General features: G+C 39.3%; 1 protein-coding gene across 12 annotated transcripts in view; it reads left to right on the top strand.

Annotated features, from left to right (window-relative positions):
• ENOX2 (ecto-NOX disulfide-thiol exchanger 2) overlaps nucleotides 1–22,526 on the top strand; it is a 259,494-nt gene that overhangs the window by 172,936 nt on the left and 64,032 nt on the right. For 10 of the 12 annotated variants that reach the window (XM_019427003.2, XM_019427002.2, XM_019426996.2 and 7 more), the window contains one exon: nucleotides 22,211–22,345. In XM_019427003.2, coding sequence (XP_019282548.1) covers nucleotides 22,249–22,345 — 97 coding nt within the window. In that variant the 5' untranslated portion in view covers nucleotides 22,211–22,248. Of the gene's footprint in view, nucleotides 1–7,126; nucleotides 7,301–22,210; nucleotides 22,346–22,526 lie in introns of those variants that run through there. The other 2 variants (XM_019426999.2, XM_019427001.2) reach the window with 2 other exon arrangements.

Genomic DNA, 22,526 nt, shown 5'->3' with positions numbered 1-22,526 from the left:
AACATAACCAACAAGTCCTGTGAGCCACCATTATTGTCAGGCAATCCAATGCTCTCAGCAGATTAAAGTAGGTAAAAACTGATATAGCACTATACTGGCTATTTCTTCATTCACTATGCCATATCCTGGGGGTAAGTTAACAGTATGTGAGGTACCATTCCCGCCCCAAAGTTCTTAAATCCTGCAGCGGAAACATTGCAGGCACCCAGTTAACTATTCATACAAGGTAAAATGCTAACAGGCATTTAGAGAATCACATGAGTGCTAAGTGTCTCTTAGGTACAAAGTCAGCATACTTTCTGTGGAACCCCCAGACTAGAAAATGTTCAGTTCCTGTGAAACAAAATGAGGGGGTTCACTTAGACAAAATCAGATTATCTCTGTAATATTATATTAGTACTGACTCTGTGATGATGAGTAATATCTATTAAAAACTTATTGAAATCAGTAGAATGATGCAAAACAGAGCATTGCAGGATTCCTTCTGTTCCCATGATGGAAACATATTGGATAATTTTGATTCACTTATCATCTTCTATGAAATTATATTTGCTAATAGAATGCAAACATCATTGGCAAAGAAAGAAGAGCAGAGATGAATCATTATGATGAATGTTCAAATAAAGAGCATCAGATTCAGGAAGTTACATTATTATATTGCCTAAATAAAACCAACCACGATTTCCCACTGCGAACAATCTTAGGCCTTTATATATAACACACTTGTTAAAGTGCAGCAACTGGAACACTGATTCCTCCTGGGTAATGCTGGGGTTGGTACTACTGTTGCAGTGGCCCTCTGGAAACCTCACATTGTTTTCCTGTTTGAGGTTCTCTTAGCCCTCTTGGGTAAGATGCATTCTTTGTAATTTGTTGGTATCTATTTGGCTTTCTCCATTTCTTTTTTTTTTTAATTTTTTATTTTTGAGAGACAGAGACAGAGTACAAGTAGGGGAGGGGCAGAAAGAGAGGGAAACACAGAATCCGAAGCAGACTCCAGGCTCTGAGCTGCCAGCATAGAGCGTGATGTGGGGCTCAAACTCATGGACCAGAAGATCATGACCTGAGCTGAAGTCAGATGCTTAACCAACTGAGCCACCCAGGAGCCCCTGGCTTTCTCCATTTCTGATTAGCAATCTCCTGCCCCAAACTTTCTACCATGAGCTGGAATGGGAAGGGGAATGTGGAAAGATGGCATGTCTTGTACCATCTGCAAACCCACTCACCTTCCAGCCTTACCCTGGGATCTCTGGCACTTGCCAAATGGCTTCCCTGTATGATAAACTCGAAAGGATTGAAGTTGCATCTGTGTGTGGTAGGGAACGGGCTCTCTTCAGAGAGAGCCTCATGTCAGACATGAGGTTTGTCTTACTCTTTTGCCTCATTCACGGAATCAGTTCTCACTGAGTGCCTACTGTGCACCAAGTGTAGCCTCTTTCACTTTATTCCTAGAAGTCAATCTGCCTTTCTTTTCCCACATGGTTTGGCCAATTCGTTGGGGTCCTGAAATGTATCAACCTCAGTTCTCCCCTCTGATGAGATTAAGTGGAATTTAGTAATCCCTGCTAAATTGTCTTGTGACTCTGTCACATGAATAAAGTCTATGGACTCTAGGGTAGAGTGTAAGCATCAGATTAATTTTACTACAAAGGTCAGGCAGCTATCCTGGCATTCTGTTTTGCTTTGAAGGTTAGTCACTGCATGCTTGACCCAAACCTTCCTGTCTGAGCTGTATTCAAAACAGATTTCAAGATATAGCCAGATTGAAAAACAGACACTTGGAGTAAAAGACTGTGTACTCTGACCCCACTGGAAATAGCAAGCAGCTTTAGTGATTTTATGTGTATATACAATACATCATCATCTCTAGGAGGTGATGGGCACTAACCTCAGCACCTCTTGCTCCCAAAGCAAATGTATGCTCATCTTTTCCACCTAGCTGCTCATGTCAGAGGAAAGAAATATTTCTTCCTAAATGACTTCTAAGCTTGCTTGCCCGGGAAGTGTTGCCCCTGGGGAAGCAGGACCTATCAGAGGAGTTTGGCTCAAAAAAGACATAATCGTATTCAGATAATGGCAGACACCTCCATCCTGGTTCCCTTTAACCTTAATCTGTCTTCCTAATTTCCCATGGGCTCTCTCTTTCCAGCTCACCTCCTTTGGCCAGCCCTGTTGTGAGTTCATGCACTCCTGATGTATGTGTCTAACATACTTGTCATTTTGAGTTCTACAAGTAACATTCATGTAATAACTTGCCATTTATATTCCTGGAAAAATCCAAAGATTGGCTCTGAGGCTATAAAGTTGCATCCAGTCTATTGTCAGAACTACAGTACCTTGAAGCTATAGGGGCTGGAGTCACAAACTTCTTATAGCATGATACTTCCTTTGGGCATAATTGTGGTCTACTTCAAATTTCCTACAAAGAGATAGTAGTGGTAGAGGATAGGTCCTATAGAGGGAGATATAGTCTGGTTGCAATTCTGAATTTAATTCTCCTCAATGAGAAATTCACAAGTAGATGTAGAGAAGCTCTTTAACCTGTTGCTTCTTACGATGTTCAGCTTTCACATGTGACAGTCACACTGCTGACCACTGTGTACAGCATAATGTGCGTATTCAGTGGTTGAGTTTTCTAGAACAATCTGCAGCTTCTGCCCAAGTCTCCTACAGCCAGTTGTATTTGTAAGACAAGGCAAGGTGAGGTATGTAGGCTGAGACTGTGGAGCACAGGAAAATGCAAAGTGAAGTGGCTCAGGAAGGCATCATTTTGAATGCTGTTGAATACCAGCTAAGTCACTAAAACAGATCCAAAATGCTTTTTGTCAGGAAAATTCAATCTCTCTTTGCAGAAACCCTATGAGTGGGCTAACGCTTTACCTGCACAAGCACACAAGTCAGACACCTTCATTTCTAAAATACTTTTCTAATACATTTCTAAAAACTTGGCCACTTCATATGCCTAACAGCTAAAATAAGAGTGGCCCACAACACAGACTGTCTACCTTCCATGTGCTCACCAGAATACTCCATCTCAAATTATCTGCCCTCTAGCTCTTAGCTGTACATACAGACAATGCCAACCAGATGTACTTGCCTGAGTAACACTGTCCCCAAGGAAGTAAGCCCTATCAGTGGAGTTTGGTTCAAAATTGACAAGATCAGGGTGCCTGGGTGGCTCAGTCGGTTAAGCATCCAACTTTGGCTCAGGTCATGATCTCACTGTTCATGGGATCGAGCCCTGCATTGGGCTCTCTGCTGTCAGCTCGGAGCTGGCTTTGGATCCTCTTTCCCCCTCTCCCCGCCCCTCCACCGCTTGCCCTCTCTCTCTCAAAAATAAACATTTTTTCAAAATGACATGATCATATTAAAATAACAGCAGACACCTCCATCCTGGTTCCCTTGAACCTCATCTAATTTACCTCATGCTCTCTCCTGTTCATCTCCTTTGGCCACCCCTCTTGTGAGTACATTCACTGTTGATAGAAGTGTCTAATGCACTTGTCAGCTTAAGTTCTTCTAGTAACATTCATGTAGGAATGTACCAACATCCTACCGTTCGGGTTTTCTCATTCTTTTCCTCTAATGAGTAGGACAAGCAGGATTGTCACTTTATACTTAGGCTTTTTATGAGTTTTGCTTGGTCTTCATATTGTGTGTGAATCTGCTCACCTCCACCCTCAACTAGATCATACACTCTCTGAGAGAGTAACAGTCTTTTACTTCTCTTGTATGTTTTTCAGCCACTAACAAAAACCATAAGAGGGGCTCAAGAAGTACCTTCGTTCATCCATTCGTACAACTAAGAAATACCATCCAAATGGATTATACTAGTTTCTGAATTCAAGTATACTCTTTTTTTACTCTGAGGTTGTATTGTAATCTACTAAAGTTAAAAAAGGTTTTCTGTGGTTCTGTGCTCTGTACTACAACCAGATATTCTAACTGTAGTGGCTTAAGGATTCTATGCTTTTCACTGCAGCTGAGAAAGTGACTACAAACTGATCCACTGCATTCAGTAGGTGCTGTTGTCATCAAAAGAGCAGCCCAAAGCCCTTTGCTTGTATACCTTGGCTGCCCAACTTCTGTTATGGAATGGTGGTACCACCTCTGCTAATTTTCACTTAACCTCTCCATGCCTCTCTGTTTTCTTCAAAAAAGCCCATCAATATCCACCTGCCTTCCAGGGATGTTTTGAGGACATAATGCTGATAAGAAAACATTCTCTATGAGAGAATATTGATGACAGTTGTTGTGTAGCCACAAAAGGAGAGGGCACTCGGCAGTAATTGGGGGCCATGTTTAGCCACCCAACCACCCATTATCGTTAGTACTCAGATTGATTCTAATGCATCATAATAATGCAACTTGTAATCCACATGTGGGGGGGTAATTTATTGTCAGGTGGCGATTGTTAGTAATAACAAGCTGTTTGAACATATTCAGAACATAGTTGTACACATCTCTTGTTTTTCTTCCTTCCTTTGTTTGCAAGTCTAATTTTATACCCTTTTGCCTCTCTGATTTTCTCCTTTTACGCTGTATATTGTATTATTTTTATTCTTTAAATAAGCTTAGTATCTCAATGAACAGCTGGAACACAGGAGACTGATTTGGAAAAGCAGTTTAAGAAACAAAGTCCAATTTAAGGATGGTGGTGGATTTTATCACTCAGCTTTATTAATGGACCTCATTCCCACTGTATCTTCTTTCCCTAATGCATTTGTATAAAAGCTCTTGCCTCTCTCATTAACCCCTTTGCCTGGTGTTAACTCATTCCTGGGCATTTGTTGCCATAGCTGCAGCCGTCCCTCAGCTGGATCCCTCCTGTTAGTCCCTGCAAGGGCCATGAGGGGCTGGCCTGCTTGTTCCAGGCGTCAGCTGTTAGGCGGAGGGCAAGAGCCTTGCAACCTCAGAGGTCAAACTGTCTGTCCCATGTACTTAAGCTCTGTCTATAGTTTTTTTTCTTAGCAGCAGATGGGCATGTGGCTGTCCAGCCTCAAGGCTGGGAAACGTGTGGGAACATTACCAACACCCTTCTCCCCTCACCCCCTCCTGGGCACCCAAGCAGATAGCCTAGCTCCATATTCAAAAAAATAATCGATATTCCCCCAGTGTTGCTTGAACGTCTTCCTTCAACACCTGCGGCAGCTGTGGGGAATCATGCGAAACTTTCGTCTGTTCGCTGAAATAATTGCCAGCAGTTTTATGGAACGTCTCTTGTGTGTATTTTTGCCCATTTACAGATTTGATTATATCGTTTGCAGAACGGAAACGTGGCTTTTCACTGCTTACTCTCATTCTCACAGATCTTCAAGGAGAAACCCTTTTAAAAACAAAATGGAAATGACATGCAAATGGTTATGTTAATATCACGCAGGCAAAAGTCAGGACCTTCAGAAGCTTCCTTAGGCACAAACTGATCACGTGATGAGCACATCTTGCATACATTTCTGTTTGAGTTACCAGCCAGAACCGTCCTATGAGAAATGACTAAGAAGAGAAAATGTTAGATGCCTGTAATGTGTGACTACTTTCTGCCCTAGGCTCCAACACTGACGTAAGCCAGAGCAAACACAACTCCCACACACGCAGATTGGGCAGGTACAGTGGGATTTGAGGAAGATGTTTGAAGGTGGAAAGTTTCCATGTAGACCGGTAATAGAGAGTTAGAAAAGAAAATTTAATTTTGTTTTCACTGTGCCAGCTTTGCCAGATAGCTGGCAAGGGTATATCTGTGGATTAGCTCCAGATTTAGAAAATTCATATCTAGTCCTTTACCTTGACTTTGACAGAATTTATATTATGGCATCAACAACAGCAGCAGAATAGCTGCATCATTAACAACTAACATTTACAGTATATTACAGCTTGAAAAACACTTTTAGAATTAATATCTCTTGTCTAACCATCTCACCAACTCTGTAAGATCAATTTTATATAGTTGTCTGCATTTTTGTGAAGAGGGAACCAAAGCTCAGAGTAAGTAACTTGCGTGAGGTCACACAGCCAGTAAATAGCATAGTCTTCTGACTCCAGAACCCTGAAATACCCATGCTAGGCAATACATACACTCCTGTCACCCTGCTCTTTAGCCCACTGCCACTTCCGTGTCCCCAAACCTCCAGGTAAACAAATCAAGGTCCATGCAGTGATCTGCTTGAAAAACAAAAGGATGGGGCACCTGGGTGGCTTAGTTGCTTAAGTGTCCGACTTCAGCTCAGGTCATGATCTCGTGGTTCGTGAGTTCAAGCCCCGCATCGGGCTCTGTGCTGACAGCTCAGAGCCTGGAACCTGTTTCAGATTCTGTGTCTCCCTGCCCCCACCCCTCGCACTCTATCTCTCTCTTAAAAATAAAAAATAAACATTAACATTTTTTAAAAAAATTTAAAAAAAAGAAAAAAGGAAAGTAGCCATATTGCAAAAGAATTACTGTGTTTCCATATCACAATTAAATGATATCTTTAACACTTCTGTTTGTTCATAGATCACAGACTACTAGACAAGCTGAACCAGGCGGGCAGAGAAACAAAGGAAAGGGGAGAAATGTGAAAGAGAACAGCACAAATTAAAGCTCCCAGCAACTGGAGAATCCTTTAGAAATTCAGATAAAAGAAGAGGTAGCATCATCATAGGTAGCAGCACTGTAAGGATACACAAGTAGTGATCGACACAAACTTCAGAATAGTTCTTGCCTCTCAGGGGAGATGGAAAGAATTGGGAGGGGCACGTGAGGTCTTTAAAAGTTATAATTATATTGTTTTTCTTAAACCACATGTTGGGTACATAGTTTTCGTTGCACCATTTTTTTAGACTCTACATTTGTCTCTTATAAATTCCCCTTTGTACCTACCTACTCAATATTCAATTTAAAAAATTAGAAAAAGATAGTGTGAGTCAGTGGACAAATGGGATTTGATATACAGAAATTAGCATTTTTAAGGAAGGTAGCCACTCTTGAAAGCTAGTTGCACTTTAATTTAAAAAAAAGTAACCATTTTGCTCTGACAGTGTCTCCCAGTGACATGACAGTTAGTCTTTCAAGAAGAATTATGTGTGGGGAGGGCATGCTTTCCCACAATTTTCCCAGGGTCTTTGGGCATTTCGGCTGCCTTGCCCCTCCTCTCTCCTTTCTGACAGTGAATTTCCAGCTTCTGGGAGGAGAAAGAACAGTGGCACGGATATTTGGAAATTTGAAGTTAAGTGCTTGAACCGTAGCCACAGATTTATGGATTGTTACACAAAGACTTATCTTTTGGCTTTCCTTGGTGTTGGACCTGACAGAAAATGCAGTGAACAGGTGAGCTTGTATATTTTTGTCTCTGGTTGGTTTCTCTCTGACCAATCTAGGCATGCTGTAAGCACAGGCTGACAGGAATTATGGCTTTTCTTCCATGTGGAAATAAGTGGATAAGCAAATACTCCCAGCCTGATTTTCTTTCCAATTCATTATTTACAGGGAATTCACCCTCTGTAATCATTTTCAAATCAAATTTGCTCTACCAATCCCTGTAAGATTTGCTCTGGAGATCATCACCAACCTATATATCTTTTATTTTTTAGCAGCTTATGCCCCCTCCCTGTTAATGCCAATTAAAAAAAAAAAAACAAATGGATTAAAGGTGATGTCACTAGTTGCCTAGAGATTCACTCAGGAAGAAAATTTAAGTTACAGCAGAAATGGATAAAAGGAAGGAAAGCCAATAACTCATGCACGTTTGCTATCTGGACTACTATTGGTGTATTAAAATAGTCAGGAGAACTATTGAATTAAATGAGGAAAAATATATCATATGTAAGATAGATTCCAGGAAAGGCACTATTATTAATACCGTCCCAGAATCACAAACTGACGACCAACGCACTTACATATGGATTGTCCCTGGAGCAGGCTGACACAGTGGGTGCCCTCTGCCCAGCTGTCAGAGATCACAGCTTATGGCCATAAATAACTCCCTTTGTCTTATTGGAAGGATGGCCATGAAAAGCAAGCTCTCCTGCCTACCCCATTGCCTCCCATCCTCATGATGGAAATGAAAAAGTGATACTAAGTAATGTTGGCCCTCTTCCACCACAGATGGGGTGACCACAAGTGAGAGCATGGATGTAAATGCCATCCATGGTTTTGGGAAAAAAAGCAAATGGGTTTTGGAAGCAGGTCTGATGAGTTTGGGGTATATACAGTGGAGGAGGAGGGTAACGTTGGAAAATATTTTGAGGATTTTATTAACGGTACCACTTTTCAAAAATGTAGCAGATGAGAAGCATATAGATTAGTCCTACTGTTCTTTCTGGCAGTGCTCTTGGTAAAGAACTGGTTAGAAAGAAGCCATATTGTTCTTTTCTGTGTAAATACATACCCAGAAGTGGCTAATTCCTGTACTGGTATTTTCCTGTCCTTTTCACAACTGAAGGGATTATAATACTCCCCCTTTTTTTCCAACCACAAATGGCCCCTGTTGTCTATAAGATATCAGAGTAATGCCCACTATTGTTACTATATTCACAATAATTACTAGTATTTCACTACCACTTACTGAGATAGCCACTGTAATGGACTTCTTCTCATATATTTTCTCCTTTAACCCTTACCACAGCCCTATGAGATAGGTACTATTACTGTCCTCATGTTTCAGATGTGGAAAATGAAAATCAGAGACATTAAGTCATCTTCCTAGCATCACACAGCTAGTAAGTAGAAGGCCAGGATGAGATCCAGTCCAAAACCATGATCTTTATGGTTATAACCCTATTTTTCCTTTATTCAGGGTCACACAGCCTTAAGGGTTAAGAGTTTATCATGCTTGGTCTGTCCAAAGGCCTGTTGGGGGTTGGTGAAAGTGTGTTGCAATTTTGAAAAAAAATCAATTACTTTGAAACATGAAGTGTGGGGTGGGGGCAGTGTGAAGTTCTGTATGGTACAAGCTATTGTTTTCTGATTATTTGTTAAATTGAGGTGGAGTTTAAAAACTTGAGTTAGGCTGCTTGTTGAGGTAAAGAAGCTAGAAAGGGGCCAGGGCTGCTGGCATAAGGCAGAGCCATTAGTCACTGCCTCCTGTGGCTGTATGTGTATATATAGCATTGCCCTTAATATTTGAAGATGACTCTGCTGAGGCAGCCAATTCTCAAACCAAAGTTCCCATTATCAGTAGGATTTAACACTTGACTTGTTTATAGGGGTCATGGCCAGTGTCCCACCCCTCTGACTTAGACCATGGCCTTGTAGTTAGTGTCTTACAAAGCAAGTCAAAAATATAGTCTAATACTCATCCTCCCAGAGTCCAACCAACTGGAGAATACAAAATGACTCTAGTTTTTTAATATTGTACTTTTAGGAGAGAGGAATAAGTAAACTGATATGGAAATATTCTCCACCCATGCCCATTCCCCCCCCCCCCAACAAGGACAATTTCTGTTCTAGGTTTTAGACTTAGCACAAATACAGCCTTATCTCCTACACCTTTTAAGATAGTAGAGGTAGAGAGCCAAAGCATAAGAGACTCTTAAAAACTGAGAACAAACTGAGGGTTGATGGGCGGGTGGGAGGGAGGGGAAGGTGGGTGATGGGTATCGAGGAGTGCACCTGTTGGGATGAGCACTGGGTGTTGTATGGAAACCAATTTGACAATAAATTTCATATTAAAAAAAAAGATATCCACAGTATCATCATAATTGGTTTGTCCTTCAAAAGCTACTTCAAAGACTTCTCCAGCTTAACATCACTTCCTCTATGCTTCTGCTCCCTCTCTACCACCACCTCTCCTCCTAGTAGAGTAACTGCCTCCCCTTAATATCTCTGTTTAACCAGTATCAAACTATGCAATAGTTTGTCTGTCTCTCCCACTAGTCTGTGAGCCCCTCAAAGGGCAGGGAAACATGGATTTTTCACCCCTGGTACCACCAAATAGTGCGTGGATTTAACATGTTCTTGAATTAATATTCAGAATGGATCCTGAAGCCCTGCCATAATCTCACTTAAAGATTCAGGTACAGCTAGCACTTACTGACCACCTGGGTTTTCACCACAACCTGGTGAAAGGGGTGGTATCATTCTTATTTATACATGGGGAGACTGAAGCTCTGTGTTTCTCCAATTTGTAGTGGGCGTAAGAGATATCTAGGGTGCTTGTTCAACAGGCAGATTCCCCAGCACCACCCAGATGGAAACCTCAGCTGTGGACCCTGGAACTTGGCTAGTTAGCAAGCATTCCAGGTGATTGTGATGCACATGATTGGACCACACTTTGACAAATACAGGTGTGAGTGATTGCGATACAGCAAGAAAATAGTGGAGCCAGAGTTGAAACTCAGCCCTCCTAATCTGTGTTGTACTTTCTATCCTATGGCAAGGAAGTATACTGAAACACGTTGAAAAAATTTTCAGCAACAAGGGCTAAAGTAAAATGGCTTGGGGATTAACCCCAGGACCATTTTTTTTCCTCCAAGAGACCTTGTCAGACTTCTAACAGCAGAGCAGAGGGCTGCCAAATCATCTCTTACGCAACTTACCTCAGGAAAGCACAGACCACAGAACTTTGGGAACTTACAGAATTTATGCTTCTCTTTGTTTTTTCTTTCTCTGTTTCCCCTCCACCACCAGCCACACCATTAACTTAAAGAGCATACTTAGTACCTGAACTGCAATTAGTTTATTGGTTAAATATTAAGATTTCTAATTGAAAAGCCGTAGCTACAACATTTGGGATCCTGACAGTAATATTAAAGTGTTTGTTTCAAAACTAGGAAAAGAAATGTGTGTTTTAATAGGCAATTAGCACAGATGTTCGAAGAGCTGGGATAAGGTAGCTTTTTTTGAGGCCCAATTATGCTTTCAGTGTTTTTTTGTCTAAATATTAGGTAAGAAATGTGGAATGAATGCAATGATGCAATCTAAAAACCAGACGGCCATAGTCAACCATTCAACCAAGACCAGGGTAACATGAGTGCACTGGTATCTCAGAAGCCCAGAAGTCAGGAATGGGAAGGATGGACCATAGTCCAGAAAAGCCCAACAGAGCCTTTGTAGTGCAGCTAGCCCCTGCTTTTACTGACTGAGGAAGCCTCCAAGGTTCTAATGGTGGAGCCTGTTGGACTTCCCCTGCATCCAACCTCAACCTATTCTCTTGGCTCACATTCAGCTCATAACCTGGAAGTGACAAGGACTATTCCTGAGATTCTTCAGTCTGTGCCAGCCCACCTTAAAATAACAAAGGAGGCCCTTGGCTCCAGCTCAGAGAAGTGGGAGAAGAGACCCCCACAGGGCAACCAAATGATTTCTTTCTTAGTGGGAAAAAAAAACAAGGAAAAGATAAAGGAAGTGGGGTTAAGATCACGAATGAATATTTGCTCAGCATTTTTTATAGTATAGTGAGAGTATTATAGCTCAGTGGTTAAAAGTTTAGGCTCTGAAGCTATACTGCCTGAATTTGAATTTCAACTCCAGCATTAACTTCATCTGTGACCTTGAGCAACTTTCTAACTTCTTTGTCTTTCATTTTCCTCATCTGTAAAATGGGTATGAAAATATTACCAATCTTATAGGGTTGTTGTGAGGATTATATTATATAATACATATACAGATTTAAAACAGTGTTTGGCACATAATAAACATTTAATCAATACTAGGAATCAACATCGTTATCATTAGGTAAATAATACAGGTTAATAAACAGGCTAAAAGTTGTGTTGAACTTGCCTAAAGTCATACAGCTAGTAAATGATAGAGCCAAGATTTTATTTTAGATCTATCTGGCTCCAGGTCTGTATTTCTTCCACTGTACCTTGTTGCCTTTATAAATACAGGATATATGCTGTGAGCTCCTTGGAGAAGTGCATGCCAAGAACTGTGTCTTTCTTCTTCCTTGCTACACCCTACCCCCACTGCAACTGCCATCTGGAGGGCTGGCTTAGCACTCTAGCTTCTTATAGATCTATTTAAAAACCTTTAATATCCTTGTAACTGCTCCAATATGGAGGTAGCTGTCTCCAGGACCCTCCAGCTTATAGACTAAAACAATGAATCATCCAGGATAAGGGTTAGTTTCTGAAAGGACTCTCTACCCCAAGGTTCTCTTCTGGATACCTTGAGGATCAAGCTGTTGTCTCCTACCCTGCCCATGTGATTACTTACAATATAGACTAGCATAAAACCTTTCCCTTTTGTCTCTCCCCCACCTCCTCTCCTCTTCCCCAAGGAAGAATATGTTGTGACATCCTGATCCCCTTGAGTGGCTCTTTGATCCATTCTTGGTAACACTCATAAGGAAATAAAGCCCTTGCTTGTCTAATAGCATCATCTCTCTCAAGCTGCGTGGGAGCTTTCTCTTACAAAGGCTGCTGTCAGCTCCCTCGCCCCGCATAATCATGATGCAGACTGTGGCGTCACTGCTGGTGACGTCTGTGATCGGAGAGAGTGGGATGTGCCCCGAGCTTCAGCACCTTGTTCACAAACAATGATGGATTGTTAATTTTCAAAGAAAATGAAGAGGGATTCAAAATAACACCTGCAATGCACAATATATTGCTTCATGAGCAATAAATAACAAACAGAAGATAAAACCTTGAGCCCTAGGCTTAATGCAGAACCGAAACATGATTTATCTTGCTGTTTCCTTTCCCTTAGCCAGAGAACAGGAAGCACAATGTTATTCTGTTTTAGGATACCCAACCGTGCCCTTGTGCCATAATCTTTTACAACACATACTTCTTCAGTACCTACTGTATGTAAGGTCCTATATGATATGCTAGAAATGGTGTTTTCTTCTGTGTTCCATGCAAGCATTTTCTAAACTTCCTCTCTTTTGCCATGGTATTCCTAGCATTATTTACAGGACTTCCATGGCACTTGGACTCCCCACCATGAGAATCATTTCTTTGATGTGAAACATAAAAGTAACCATGCTAAAAATGTTAATAGATTCTTGGTGGGGAAGGCGGTCTGATTTTTTTTTTAGTACAGTGGCATAAGCGAGTAGTACATCAACTAAAGAAGTTGGGATTGGCTGCACATGTGGTAGATGGGAAGGGACTGTGAAGAATCTAGGAGTATAAGGCACTCTCCAGTAAGAACACATGAACATAGGGGAACATGGATGGCTCAGTTGGTTAAGCATCTGACTCTTGATTTCAGCTCAGGTCATGATCTCACGGTTTGTGAGCCCCACATCAGGCTCTGCACTGATGGTACAGAGCCTGCTTGGGATTCTCTCTCACCCTCTCTCCCTGCCCTTTCCCTACTCTCTCTTTCAAAATAAATAAATAGGGGCGCCTGGGTGGCTTGGTCGGTTAAGCGTCTGACTTCGGCTCAGGTCATGATCTCACGGTCCGTGAGTTCGAGCCCCGCATCGGGCTCTGGGCTGACAGCTCAGAGCCTGGAGCCTGTTTCAGATTCTGTGTCTCCCTCTCTCTCTCTGCTCCTCCCCTGTTCATGCTCTGTCTCTCTCTGTCTCAAAAATAAATAAATGTTAAAAAAAAATTTAAAAAAATAAATAAATAAATAAATAAATAAATAAATAAAAACTTAAAAAAAAAAGAACACATCAACATTGCTGCAGTAGAACAAGGTTTCTCAGCCTTCTCACTGTTGATATTTTGGGTCAGATAATTGTCTGCTGTAGGGGGCTGTCCTGTACATTGTAGGGTGTTTGGTAGTATCCCTGGCCTCTATCCACTAGATTCCAGAAGCACCCCCTACTTCCAGTTGTGACAACCAAAGATGTCTCCACATATTGCCAAATGTTCCCGGTGGGGGCGGGGGGCAAATTAGCCCCACTTAAGGATCCCTGCAATAGAGGACCTGGGGGATACCCATCTATGTAACGATGAGATCAGTAGCCTTCCCAGCTCAAATATTATATAACTTTATGATTTACCTAGTTTAAGATAGCATAGTGGTTAAGAGCATGAATTGTGGACCCAGACTGCCTGGGTTTAAATCAGGCTTCACTGCAAGCTGATTTTATGACCATTGACAGGTTACTTAACCTCTCTGCTCCTGTTACCTCATCAGTAAAATAGGGGTAATGAGAGGTCCTACTTCATAGGGTTGTTGTGAGTTATAGATTAATGTACATAAAGTGCCTAGAACAGTGCCTGGCACATAATAAGTATTAAGTAAGTGTTACCTATATTTAGTCTTGTTATAATTACTATCATTAACACTATTATTCACCATTTATCTAAGTCCTGGAATGTTGCAGAGGTCTGATGTTTCACCCAGCTTTGGACCACTATCTTGCTTCTGCAGAAATGACTAGAGAGCTAAGTCCACAGTGCATTAATACACAATGCAGAGATTTTATTTGGCTATAGGTCTATTAAATAGGCATTGCAGTTAAGCCCCACTTTGTACAATTGTTGAGTTCTTCCAGAGTTCACTTATTTAAAAGCACACTAACTGGCACCTACTTCTAGCTAATCACTGTAGAATATACAAAAGTAAATGAGATTTATATCCCCTGCCTTCAAGGAGCTAACAAAGATGGGTGCTACATGCACATTTATTTTAGTAAATATAATTACCCTTAAATTTTCAAAGAAATTATTGTCATTTCCTTTTTACCCATGAAGAATTTCTATGTGATGAAAATTATCTTCCTATCTCCAGATTTATCTTTCTCAAAGTTTGTATTTCTATAAGTATTGTGTAATTAAGTATGGTGATATTCTTATACTACCAGCATGTTAGGATTATAATACCTCAGATTATCACCATTTATCTTCCTCTTACTCTCTGTTTAAAATGTTGAATATTTAGTCCTCAGAAGAGACCGACTAAAAGAGATTTTATCTTAATACAACAACAGAGTGATATTCCATTCTGAATAGCTTGTCACACGCTATACACCTACTCTCTTCTAGGAAGAAGAATGTCTATACAGGACTCTCTTACATATATTCATATATTTCCTCATTCATTTATTTTAAATACTTTATTGAACATCTACTTTGTGTCAGACACAGTGTCTAGGCATGAGGAATAACAGGAGGAATAAGGGAATCCAGAGTCTAAGAGGAGAGACAGATATAGAAAGATTATAAAAATATAATGCAATAAGGGCTATTATAGTAATGTGTTCAATGAACTAGGGGAACACAAAAAATAAAGGGCTCTTTGGGAAGGAGTTTAGTGTGATGGATAAGACTGTGGACATTGGTACCAGAGCTGCCTGGGTTCATATTCCTGTTCTGCCACTTATTAGCTATGTGATATTGAGCTGGTTACTTAAACTCTCTGTGCCTCTGTTTCATTATCCGTATATTATTATAATTCCTATATATGCTGTGTCTCTCAGTAGACTTTGAACCCTTCAAGGGCTAGGACTACTTCATTATCATCACCTTAACTATTGCCATGTTATTGTTACCACTTACCTAGTACTCATTCTGAGCCAGAAGCCATGCTAAATTCTTTACCCACATTATCTAATTTAATCTTCAACAAACCTATAAGGCAAATACTATCACTTTCCTAAATTCGTAGTTTGCCAATTTTCTCATCAAATCCAGTTATTTATTCATAGAACTTATCACAATGTATAATTATTTTATGTTTATCTGTATTTTAATATCTCCCTTCTGCACTAGAGAGCTTCATAAGATCAAGGATCGGCATGAGGCCTGTTTGACTCACCATAATGTCTTCAATGTCTGTGATGGTGCCTGGCACACAGAAAATGTACAATGAGTGTACAATAAATATAAAAGGAAGGCTGGAAGGTAGACCAGCAAGAAAAGTAAAGAGAAACATAGTAAGCATATACTGTAGTCCAGAACCATCTGACTCCCAAACCCATGCTCTTGATCACTAGGCAGTGTTGCTTCCTACTCTTAACAGACTTTCAATAGATGTTTGTTGACAAAATCCTCTCTTCAACTTTGCACAATACTGTGTAACAAAATTATAGTAAGCATAAAAACCAATGGATATAAACCTGGACATAAGAAAGAGAATTATGGGAGAGTGAATTGTCAGAGAAGGACATCTTTTGTCTTAATACAAGAGTATAGACGACGAGATGACACTAACATACTGAACTTGTTTCAATGGAAATAAAGGAAACAAATGAAATAACTCTACTACAGGATATGTGTGTGTGTGTGTGTGTGTGTGTGTTGTCTTCAAGATCAAATAACTGACAATAATTGACTAGTTAATCAAGTGAAGTATAATATAAAAATAAACAGATGGCAATGATTTGATAATTATGGAGCGATACCAAGTTAAAATGGACAATTACTTCCAAATCTTTTACTCTTTTGGCACTAATGAACTCTTGTTCCAAAGTACCATAACTTCAATCAACTTACAGAGAAAGGATTCATTCACAACTCCTCTACAGCCCTTGACCTCATGAAGAGTTCCCACACAATGCAGAACAAAAAATGAGCATTGCAGGACACGTTCTTCAGACTTGGGTGAGGTATTTTGACAGCACTCGTACTTAACTTCTGAATATTCTTGGCCACTGCCAGTAAATGTAGGACTTATGGGCAAATGAGCAATCTCTTCCTTTAGTGACATGGGACCACTTTTATAAAATACTTAAAGAAATTGCTAGATGTCCATTTTTAGTCTAGAAAGTGAATCAGGCCCATTTTTAGTCTAGAAAGTGAATCAGGCCTGGTCTTAACTTTTCCACTATTAAGTGATGATTCCAAACAGATGTTCAACACAGCATATTTTGTTAGTTAAGACCTTAAATCCAGATTGTTGCCAGACAGAGATGATCATCTGGGATTTCCCTTTGAAAGTAAAAATGTATAAGCTTCCTTATATGTATGACTGTGCCTATATGGGAGAAAGATTATAGCCAATGATATCAAACTGAATTATCAGTTAGGTGCATTTATTTCTGGTTGTAAATCTAAATGAATTACTACATGTAAATTCAGTTGTCTTGGAGAGAGAATTAGTTTAGCAACTATGCCATCACTTTTAAGATAATTTATCTTTCTGAAAAGATATACAAATAATCAATGAGTGTCATTGCATGGATCTCTCATTGTGCCCAAAATCAATGTAGGTTGATTTTATTTATTCATTCATCCAAATATTTCTTGAATACCTACTTTATACTAGACACTGAACTAAAAAATGGAGAAACAAAGACACCCAAACTAAGTCCCTGACCTATAGGAGCATGCAGGCCAGCAGAAGAGAGACGTGTATTTAATAAGTGTAATTCAAGGCAGTCAATGATAATGTCCAGTTGATCTTGCTTCCTGGAATGCTTTTCAATCCTAATCCTCCTATCACTACCTGGAGGAAAAACCTATCCCTCCTTAAAGACTCATTTCAAATTATTCTTTCCCAGCAAAGGCTTCCCTAGTATTCCTCATCCTCTCCACACCTCCAACCCCAAACATCCTTCCCAAGTCATTCCAGCAGATTTAATTACTCCTTTTCTGTTCTCATAACACTTTACTCACAGTTTTACTGCAGTACTTATTACAATAATTTATATTAGGTTATATGTCATGCCTCTCATTGTATTGTGAGTTCTTCCAGAGAAGTAAATGAGTTTTGTTCATCTCTGTAACTCCTAGTCACTAGCACAGGATCTGGCACATACTAAGACTCAATAAAGGTTTGGTTTAGGGAAAAGGAATGAGAGAATAAGCAAACATAAAAATGAAATTCTAGATAAAATGTTACGATAACACATTAGGAAGGAGTGATTAATTCTAGTGACGTGGCTTCACAGACAATGTAACATTTGAGATGACCCCTGAAAACTGAGTAGGATTTGACAGGTGGAGATGAGTGTTGGGGAAGTGGAGGGAAATGAAAAGGCAGAACTCCTTAAGAATTTAAAAACTGAATTTATCATAGCAAAATAATGCTGTAAATTCCACATGGTTCTTATCTAAACCATCTGGTTTATGTAAACAACCTTAGCAGGAACTCTCCTTGCTAACATTTTAACAGGCACTTTGAATTAATATATATTTTGAAAATAGTAACACTGTGCTGTGTTACTGTGTGCTGTGCTTTAAAAAAACTGATAATTTAGATAATTCTCTCTCCTCCTCAAAAATTAGTCCAGAGTTTGGCTAGGTTGGTACATTGTAAATTCTCGTTCTTTGATCTCAGAATTCCTTATTAAGAATAATTCCTGATTCTCTTATGTTTCCCAGGACTGCAGAGCCAATGAGTAGCCAAACTGTTGCAAGAAATTGTTTTTAGTATGGGGGCCCAGTCCTTCTAAACCTAGATGTTTCCTCTTGGAGTCATTCTTCAGCCACTAGAGAAAACCAGGGTGCAGATTCAGTAATCTCTAAAGGTCCCTTCCAGTTATAACATTCCCTAAAACTTGTCTCCCCTGGACTAGAGATTGGGAGTTCAGATGAACTGAATAATCAATATGTAAACTCTTGACTCAAAGGGTATCTGATGCCCTATGTTTGTTTTCTTAATAATATTTACAATATGGCTATTTCTAGCCATACTATGCCTTCATGGGAAACAACTGAAAACTGGATGTGAGGACTAGAGTTTCTGGCGATAGAGAAATCACCAGTTCTGAAATGTGACTTCTGACTATAGTAACAAATGCTAAGGCCATCAATCACTCTGTGTGTGTGTGTGTGTGTGTGTGTGTGTGTGTGTGTGTGTGGAGGGGGGCGGGTTGTGGAGAAGAGGCATAGGAAGCATAGAAAAATCATAAAAACTAATAATTCAGAAATAATGTTTTTGAACATTTGCATTTTCTTGTTCTGACGAATCAGTGACAAAATAGCACTTGTATAAATAACCAGGGCAAGGTTCATCCCTGATATTTCCAGGTTAGAAGGATGTGATAGATGTTAGCAAGCTACTATTAGAACAGAGTTGTCTTCTAGAGTGTAATTGGCTGGAGTGCATACTGAGAGGTAGGAGAAAAGCCATGGAAAGATTTTTCTATAGAAATCAGCAGTCAGAGGGAAATTTCCAAAAATATGTCTTTCTGTGCTCCCAACTATGTAGTATATACATGCACTTGCATGCATAACTCACTTCAATGTCTTCTTATGTCATCATTGCTCCTGGAATGTCTTTTTCCTCTTTTCCTTCTTTACCTATCTAATAACTACCCATGACTCAAGACATGTTCTGTAAAAATATGGCCAATTTGTTCAAATCCTATCTTCTCCATGAAGTCTTTCCTACCTACTCAAGCCACATTTTCATTACTTAAATTTCAGTAACATTTCCAGTCAATTCCATTCAATTATTTGGTTGTTTCTTAATGGTTTCATTGGAGATAGTAAAACATTGTGACTAAAAGTATATATCCTGCATGACCTTAGACAATATATGTGACCTTTAAAAGCCTTTCATCTATTAAATGGAAATGTAAATAGTCCCTTTCACAAGGTTATTTTGAAAGTTAAATGAAAATAATGTGTGCCAAGTGCTTTACCTAGCATGTGGTAAGTGTTCAATAATTAGTGGTAGTAATGGATGGAGGTGGTGAGAGTAGCGATAATAGTAATAATCATTGCCACCATCATTGGTCTCTTCAATTATATTGTATAACCTTTGAAGGCAAGGACTACATATCCTATCTGATTATTCTCTCGTGTCCCCCTAATTTCCAAAATACTCAATTGGCTAATTTGATATTTGCTGATTGTATGTCCATCTCTATTCAATGTTAACTGCCTCAAAGAAATGAAATTACATAAAAAATAGAATTTTTCATTTTTTTTGCACCATGGAAGCTGTTGGATGGTTTTTCTTAGTTTGCATGCATGAGTAGTTTGGATGGAAGCTGACGAAGTAATCATATGCAACTAGACTATGAGAAGAATAGGAAACCTCTTAGTCATCCCAAGCTCCTGTGGTATATGTGCTTGAAAAAAACCCAGAAAACTACAAAACCCTGATGAATGAAATAAAAGAAGAATTAAATAAATGAAGAGATATTTCATGTCCATGGATAGGAAGACTCAATATTTTCAAGATGTCAGTTCTTCCTAACTTGACTTAATGCAATCCCAATCAAAGTCCAAGCAAGTTATTTTGTGGTTATCAACAAACAGATTCTAAAGTTTATATGGAGAGGCAAAAGGCTCAGAATATCCAAAATATGTTGAACAAGAACAGAGTTGGAAGCCTGATGCTACCCAACTTCAAGATTTACTATAAAGCTACAGCAATCAAGCCAGTGTGATATTGGTAAAATAATAGACAAATAGATCAGTGGAGTAGAATAGAGAACCCAGAAATAGACCCCACAAATAGAGTTAACTGATCTTTGACAAAGGAGTAAATGCAATACAATTGAGGAAAGACAGTCTCTTCAACAAATGTGCTAGAACAGCTGGAAATCCTCATGCAAAAAAAATCTAAACACAGATCTTATACCCATCACAAAAATTAACTCAAAATGGATTATAGACCTAAATGTGAAATGCAAAACTATAAAACTGCTAGAAAATAACATGAGATAAAACCTAAAGGACCTTGGATATGGTGATGACTTTTTTTTTTAATGTTTATTTCTTTTTGAGAGAGAGCGAGAGAGAGAGAGCACACACACAGGAGGGACAGAGAAAGCACATGTGTGTGCGTGCACACATGAGAGACAGGCAGGAGGGATCCAAAGTGGGTGCTGCACTGACAGCAGAAAGCCAAATGTGGGGCTTGAACCCACAAACTGTGAGATCTTGACCTGAGCCAAAGTCAGATGCTTAACCAGCTGAGCCACCTAGGCACCCCAGTGATGACTTTTTAGTACACCAAAGGCATGATCCATGAAAGAAATTATTGAAAATCTGGACTTAACTAAAATTAAGATCTTATGTTCTGCAAAAGGCAATGTAAAGATAATGAGAATATAAGCCACAAACTGGGAGAAAATATTTGCAATATACACATCTGGTAAAGGACTATTATCTAAAATATACAAAAAACACTTAAAACACAACAAGAAAACAAACAGCCCAATTTAAAATCGGGTCAAAAACTTTAATAGACAACTCACTAAAGAACATATACAGATGGCAAATAAATATATGAAAAGATGTTCCGTATTATGTAACAGGAAAATGCAAATTAAAACAGCAAAGAAATACCACTATACACCTATTAGAATGGCCAGAATCCAGAACACTGACATCACTAAATACTAGTGATGATATAGAGCAACAGAACTCTCATTCACTGCCAGTGGGAATGCAAAATGGTTTGGCCACTTTAGAAGATAGGTTGACAGTTTCTTACAAAAGTAAATATGCTCTTACTATACAATTCAGTGATTGTGCTGCTTGGCATTTCCCCAAAGGAGTTGAAAACTTATGTTCACACAAAAATGTGCACACGAATGTTTATAGCAGTTTTATTCATAATTGTCAAAACTTGGAAACAACTACAATGTTCTTCAGTAGGTGAATGGATAATCTGTGATACATCCCTATGATGGAATATTATGCAGCATTCTATTATGATAGAAATGAGCTATCAGGCCATGAAAAGACATGGAGGAAACTTAAATGCATACTACTGAGAAAAGCCAATCTGAAAAGGCTGCATGTTGTATGATTCCAACTATGTGACATTATAGAAAAGGCAAAACTATGGAGATGGAATAAGATCAGTAATTGCCAGGGGTTGGGGTGTAGGGAGGGATGATATAAGCAGAGCACAGAGAATTTTCAGGGCAGTGAAAATATTCTGTGTGATACCACAAGGATGTATACATGTTATTATACATTTTTCCAAACGCATAGAATGTACAACAGCAAGAGTGAACCCTAATTTAAACTATGACTTTTAGGTGATTATGATGCATCATTGTAACAAATGTACCACTCTGGCGGGGGATGTTGATAATGGGGGAGGCTATGCATGTGTGCGCGTAGAGGTTATAAATGAAATCGCTGTACCTTCTCTGTAATTTTTCTGTGAACATAAAATTGCTCTAAAAAATAAAGGCTTCATAAAAAAAAAAAAAAAAACAAGAGAAAAGGAAGGAACAGAGGGAGTAGAAAGAGAAAGAAAGAAACACACTAAAATACCATCTGGTAAACTTCTTTCAAATTCTATGACTTCCTTTTGGTTCACGCTGTATTGTTTTAACCCTTGTAAAGAGCTGGAATTAAGGCTCTATCTACTACTTGTCCATCAGTCTGTTTCTGTAAAGTGTTTGCCAGTTTATGTTAGGCAAACTACATACTGAAACCTTAATACAACAAATTATTTTGCTTGTCATTTTTTTTTTTTTAGCTGATAGTAGTAGAACTCTGAATGTGGATTCCACTGCAATGACGCTACCTATGTCTGATCCAACTGCATGGGCCACAGCAATGAATAATCTTGGAATGGCACCCCTGGGAATCGCTGGACAACCAATTTTGCCTGGTATGCTATTTTTAATCACGTCACAAGTGTTTCTTTTTATTGACCATGTGGTAATAAATATAACAGTATGACACAACTTATTTTGAAGTTGACATTTACCAGATTCTGCCTAGAGTGTGCATTTTTGTAATATGAGCTTTATAAGCAGGGTGGCCAGTAGTTACTAGTATACTCCTTATTG

This window comes from Panthera pardus, unplaced genomic scaffold (genome assembly GCF_024362965.1).
Source record: "Panthera pardus isolate Hobbes unplaced genomic scaffold, ASM2436296v1 HiC_scaffold_27, whole genome shotgun sequence".
In the NCBI taxonomy this organism is placed as follows: Eukaryota; Metazoa; Chordata; class Mammalia; order Carnivora; family Felidae; genus Panthera; species Panthera pardus.
The sequence above is the reverse complement of the archived record's forward strand: the minus strand, read 5'-3'. Positions and strand labels throughout refer to the sequence as shown.